This window comes from Hyaena hyaena, unplaced genomic scaffold (assembly GCF_003009895.1).
Source record: "Hyaena hyaena isolate Hyena2069 unplaced genomic scaffold, ASM300989v1 scaffold_1212, whole genome shotgun sequence".
NCBI lineage: Eukaryota > Metazoa > Chordata > Mammalia > Carnivora > Hyaenidae > Hyaena > Hyaena hyaena.
The window spans coordinates 406,982-413,551 of NW_024081849.1; the positions used below are offsets into that span (position 1 = coordinate 406,982).

Sequence of the window (6,570 nt, forward strand, 5' to 3'; positions counted from 1 at the left end):
AAAATGGTGAAACTTAATTATACATTTTAATGATTTTTCAAATTGAATTTATAAAATTAAGTCACTATAAAGAAAATAGTAAAAAGTAATCCCTAGAAGCACTTCTCATTAATCTCAAGACATTTCAGCGCTCCTAAAGTTATTTTTAAAACACTAGTTTATGAAGCAGCTTACCTTTCTCAGTTATGTTAACTAAAATAGTTGATTCTGATCGACCCAGAGGATTGCGAGCATTCAAAGTAAAATTATAGATTTCTTGATTTGGACGCATTTGAAAGAATAACTGATAGCTTTCATTTGTTGGTGCTTCAACTCTTTTAAACTTAACATATTTTCCTGAGAAGCTATGAATTCAGAGAGCAACAGTATTAAAATAATTTCAAAATGGCAAGAGAGATAAATACTGCAAGAAACAATAAATGGGTAAATTTTCTAATAATGAATCTTTCTTAAACATTTATATTTCTAATTACAGATGTTACTATAGACTCTGGGAAGAAAATGTATAGGATACAGAAAACAGAGGAAAATAATGGGCCATAAGCCTACCACCCAGAAATGGCCTCTGTTCGCATCTGAGGTTCTTCCAGGATTTATAAAACAGCATACTTTTATAGTCTGTGTGCATGTAATATGCAGTATTTACAGCATATCCAATTTCAGACAGCATATTGGGTTTTATATTTTGCTTATAAATGAAAGTATTTCCCCGTATCATTTAATACCCCTCCAATGTACTCCTCACTGTCTGACCTCTTTCCCTGGTGATCGGTACCTTTCAAATAAAGTGTAACTTGTATTGCGTGGGCCCACCAATGCTGTCGGTCTTCCTGGATTCCACGTACATATAATCTCTTTTAAATCATATGTCTCACAATTCAGGTTTTGAGGAATATCAGGTGGATCTAATAGGAAAAAAATGTAGTTACTTATGGGTTACATATATTTTCCCTGAAAACATGTTTCACAAATGTTAATTATATTGTGCACAATTTCTTTTAAAACTGAAAATAACTTCATGTTTACACTGCACCTTGGGAACAATGCAGAAATTGCTGTAGCACCTATTTTGGAGCTAATACTACATTAGAAACGATGGATTAAAACATACTGAACAATGACTGACTAGCTCATTCAGCGACCTGAAGACATTTCCTACCCCCCCCCCACTTAAAATCTACCAAATCTCTCAGAGGAAGCTGTTTCCAACAAGTCAGGAAAATTTACAGGCTAAAAGTATTCATATCTATAATTTATATACTGTGATTTCAAAAGAAATCCCAATTCATATTAAAAGTCAACACAAGCCATGTTATAAGTTTCAGAGTTCTTAAAAGATGTTACAAGGACTATTACTTAGTAAGCACCTCTTGGTGAAATGCTGCATCTCTCTACATTCAGAAGTGACAACTGCTCTTTTGTTTTTGTTCTTTATTGAAATGATTCCCTCTTCCTTTGCAGTAACAAAGCTAGAAAAAAGAATGTGTGTGTGTGTCTGTGTGTGTCTCAGGCCTTTAAAGTAATAATGGATAATTCTGCAGCTGTACACTAATTTTAGAAATTGGTATTTCCAGGGGCACCTGGGTGGCTTGGTTGGTTGAGCATTCAAATCTTGATTTTAGCTCAGGTCACGATCCCAGGGTCATGGGATCAAGCCCTAGGCCTGTTTAGATTCTGTCTCCCCACCTCTGCCCCTCTCTCCTGCTCATTCTCTTTCTCTCTCTCTCTCAAAAAAAAAACAAAAACAAAAGAAAGAAAAATTGGTATTTCTATAATCATGCTTAAACCAAGCATACGCAGAAACTAGTGTTCCCAGTCATACTTATCCAAACTATCTTTCACTGAGTTCTTTAAAAATAATTACCTGTTGGGAAAAAAAAAAAGTGTAAAAAATTTTACTTTTTAATGTTTATTTGAGAAAGAGAGAGACAGCAAGTGTGCAAGTGAGGGAAGGGCAGAGAGAGGGAGGGAGGGAGACAAGAATATGAAGCAGGCTCCAGGCTCTGAGCTGTCAGCACAGAGCCGGACGCAGGGCTCGAACCCACAAATTGTGAGATCATAACCTGAGACAAAACCAAGAGCTGGATGCTTAACCAACTGAGCCACCCAGGAGCCCCAATAATTTTTTTAAACCAAACTTTAAATGCAGTTATTAGACTATGTGAGTAACTTAAAAGAACTTAAAACATTTCTTGTATCTTCCTGAGTAGAACATAGTCCATCAATGATATTTTAGGTAATATTAAGAGGAGTCCTGAGTATTTATATTAAAGTCTAACAACCACATAATGAGACTAAAACTGACATATTTATTTTGAAAATGGTCTTAAATCTAAGACCAAACTTTTAGTCATTTTATTAGAATGATATGCCAAATTTTTGAGTATACTAAAAATGCCGGTTATCTTAGTATTTGGCAGATATGTTAAGTTGAAATAGTTAAAATCCAAATAACAAGAGCAAACAGAAAGGAGAAGAAAGATAGGAGGTAGAAAAAATCAGAGAAGGCAGGATCTGAAAGGTAAGACACTGTCTTCTCAAAGAAATTAGCTTACAAAGGAATCACCTGAAGCTAGGTAAAAACTAAGTATAAAATCAACAGTATTACCAGCAAATAGAAAATGCAATTTAAAAAACAAAGCCATTTTTTATGAAAATGTTTTCAAATGAGAAAGTACAAAATCTGACATGTGATGTAAATATTTAAACACTTCAATTCTATGTCACTGTGTATTATTTTAAAATACTTCAAGTATGATGAAAGATTAATATTTAAGTTAATATTTAATGTCGAAGTGACACTATCTATGAAAATATCTCTGGGGACGCCTGAGTGGCTCAGTTGGTTAAGTGTCCGACTTTGGCTCAGGTCATGTTCTTACTGCTTTAGTTCATGCATAAACACTGACAAATATTGGTAAATATTCTTTTGTCTGTTAGATAAAAAATTTGCAATTACAATAATAACAGGAAAAAAAAGCCACTGTTACTACTAGCACCAAACATCAAATTCATGGGAATAAACTTACTGAAAGATATAGAAGACCTAACAAAATGGAAAGATATACCATGTTTCTGATTTGAATAACTCAGGACAGAAAGAATGAAAATTCTTCTAAACTGGTCTCTTAAATTAATAGACCTAATGGAACTCAAATCAAAATCCTGGCAGGTTCTTATTGTATCTTTTCAACACATGGTGGGTTAACAGAATATCCATAATGGAAAGAAAATAATGAATCTTGATCCCTAACTCACACCATAAACCACCCTTGCTGTTAAGTCCCTAAAGAAATCCCCTGAAGGGAAATTCTACCGCTGCTCCTGAGTTAACAAATCCTGAATATTTCAACCTCCAAATGCTATAAATGAAGGTTAATTTATGAATTAAATAAGTTTGTCCTACTACATGACAGAGGATTAGAATACAGTTGGAAATAATAAAAACTTGATGGACAGTCTCATCTTCTGAGTTTTAATTTTTGTCTTCCATAATTTTGAGTGGCTATTTCACTTTTTGGTATCACTTATCAGGCAGCCTCACTACATATACCACTGGTTCTCAATTTATATTCCATGATCATTTATGAGGAATGTTGTAAGTCATTTCCTAAAATTCCATTAGGAAAGAAATTTCTAAAGTTTAAATTTGAACATTATCTCACTTTCACTTGAATTCCAAAATGCATTACTGGGAAAACAAAAACGGAACATGGTTCCAGCCATCAAACTGAGAAGCGCACCTAAGCGAGGTTATTCCCTTGGGAGTGTATCAGAAATTCAACAGAATGCAACCTAAGCATTCAACAGAAGGAAAAGAGAGGTGGAGAGCAGCGGGTCAGAGGACAGAATGAGAATAAAAAAAAAAAAAACCCACCACAGAAGCAAAAGAGAATCACAAAACCCACTCACTACATCCCACACACTTTATTCATGAAACCCTTTAGCCCAAATTCAGCCTCGAATTCAGAATGGGGGGAAGGAAGCGAAGCACAAACTGCTGGAGGCAAAGCCATCCATGTGCCACATGACAGTTACCACGGGACAAGGGGCAGAAAAGCTCGAAACACAAAATTCTCTGTGGACATTCAACACAAGCTATATAAGCAGGGCAGTCTCCAATGGTAACTTCTGGAAATGTCCTGGACTTTTAGAACTATGGGAGTGACCATCTTAATAAAGATGCCCCTGCATTACGGAGCATGTGTTAGACACACAAACGGAGAGAGGGGCCCATCTAAGGCATGTCCGCCAGCTACCCTCTTCTTCTCAAATACATTACTTGAAAGGTCAAAGCAGCATGCATTATGTTACTGAAAGATTTTGTGTAAAATCATTACAATTTCTTTAATGGGGTAGATTTTAAAAGGTATCTTAAATTTCTTAAAATTTACTTATTTTAGAGAGAGAGAGACAAAGAGTGAGCAGGGGAGAGAGAACAGAGGGACTCCTAACCAGGCTCTGTGCTGAGCATGGAGCCTGACATGGGGCTTGATCTCACAACGTTGATATCATGACCTGAGCTGATAGCAAGAGTCAGAAGCTCAACCGACTGAGCCACCCAGGTGCTCCAAAAGGTACGTTTTACATTTAAATTTTAAAAAGATGTTTTAACTAGGTGGGATGTTTTACCTTTTTAATTTTAAAAGGTATGTTTTAGGTGGGAAACTGACATAGAGTGGCCCTTGAAAGCACAGGGGTTAGGGAACCAACCACCCATGAAATCAAAAATCTACATATAAGAGCACGTGGCTGGTTCAGTTGGAAGAGCACATGGCTCTTGATCTTGGGGTCATGAATTCAAGCCTCGTGTTGGGTGTTATTTTTTTACTAAAAAAATAAACTTAAAAAAAAATCTACATATAGCTTTTCACTCCCCCAAAACTTAACTACTATGTTACTGTTGACTGGAAGCCTTACCAATAACAGACAACTGATTAACATAACATGTATTCTGAGCATTATATGTATTATATACTATATTCTTACAATTAAGTAAGCTATGTAACATGTTAAGAAAATCATAAGAAAAATGAATTTACAGTACTATACTATATTTACTGAAAAAAAATCTATGTATAAGCAGACCCATGCAGTTAAAACTTATTTTTTGTTCAAGGGTCAACTGTATACGAAATAATTCCTAAACAATTTAGGATTCAGAAGTATTGCATACTAATTACCTTCGACTCAACAAAGCTGTTAACTAAGAATTTCAAAATTAGCAGCTGGAGGTTTCAAATCTTATTACAGAACCTACAAGATATAGAAATATGAGTATATAGAAAACAAGCTTAGAACTCCTCTTAGAACAAGCAAAAATTCTGGTGCCTTCATATATCATTTATTAAAGAATTAGAAAAGAGAAAGAAAGAGACAGTACCATTTCCCATCACCTGGAAACAGCATTAAAGCTTTCAAATAGGACCGAAACAGATTAACAGGAACTTTCTTTAATATTAGATACTTACATCCTGCGAAAATGACCGTCCCAAATATGTTATCTTCTGTCGTGAAAACCACATTCGTCCCACTGTTCGCAGAAACAGAAATATTGTGGATCTTGATTGCAACATTTTCCCCATCAAGATGAATAAGGGGGCAATTTGTTTGTCCAATCTGTGCTGATAACACTTTTTCTTGAGTCACACAACAAAATATTATATCTGAGCCTACAAGTATCACTTTGTCCTGAGGAAAAACCTTAGGCTGAGAATCAGGAGACCCTAGAAACAGCAAAAGGAATTACAAATACTTTAGAAGCATTTTACCATAAAAAGGCCCAGTGGATACAAAACATACTATAAAGTGTTATGTAATAATGGTGGCCCAAAGATAAGGTATAATTCTCAGGTTTCAAAGGAGCAAGACACATACAAGAAACAAAATAAAACCAGGTATGTCTTATCTACTTATGATGAGTGATGGTGGTGGAGTGCAGGGGACTATAGGCCAATGTCTAAGGTCACAACGTTTATGTCTTAAGAAGCATAGTTCAAATTAAATGGGTTTATATCCACACATGAAAAATCCACACCAAGAAAAAGGCACTCATGACAAAATTCTATTCTTTGAAATGATTCTATGTAGGGCAGACTTCTTACTTTCCAGCAGCTTGAATATATGTTTAAGTACTCTACATCCTAAACAGAACTTTTTCTTTAATCCCAATTCCCTACTGGTTAAAGCCACACCTTTGTTTTTATTTTCCTAAATGTGCAATCTTTTTAATTACCTCCAGTTTCCTACTTACTCTTTAATCTACCACAACCTGGGTCCTACCATGACCGTTCCACTAAAGTGGCTTGCGGGCCTAATTGCTTAGTCCAATGGCCACTTCTCAGAACCCCTTCCCTTTGACATCCACAGCTAGGGTATGTTGCCTAAGCTCTAACTTCTCAAAACCCTCTTCTCTCTTGGGTTCTATACCACTCTACCCCCCACCCCCCACCCAGGTTACTCTTAGGCCTCTGGCTACTGTCTGCTTTGCTGACCTCTTTTTCTTTTCTTTTCTTTTCTTTTTCTTTCTTTCTCTTTTTTTTTTTTTCACAAATAGTTTATTGTCAAGTT

At 35.6% G+C, this 6,570-nt stretch overlaps 1 protein-coding gene across 2 annotated transcripts in view; it reads right to left on the bottom strand.

The window, feature by feature from the left end:
- Positions 1–6,570, bottom strand: part of LIFR (LIF receptor subunit alpha) — a 73,203-nt gene that overhangs the window by 25,336 nt on the left and 41,297 nt on the right. For both annotated transcript variants that reach the window (XM_039222922.1, XM_039222921.1), the window contains exons 7-9: positions 5,472–5,726; positions 776–905; positions 175–344 (exon numbers count right to left, since the gene is read on the bottom strand). In XM_039222922.1, the coding sequence (XP_039078853.1) occupies positions 175–344; positions 776–905; positions 5,472–5,726 (555 nt within the window). The remainder of the gene's footprint in view (positions 1–174; positions 345–775; positions 906–5,471; positions 5,727–6,570) is intronic.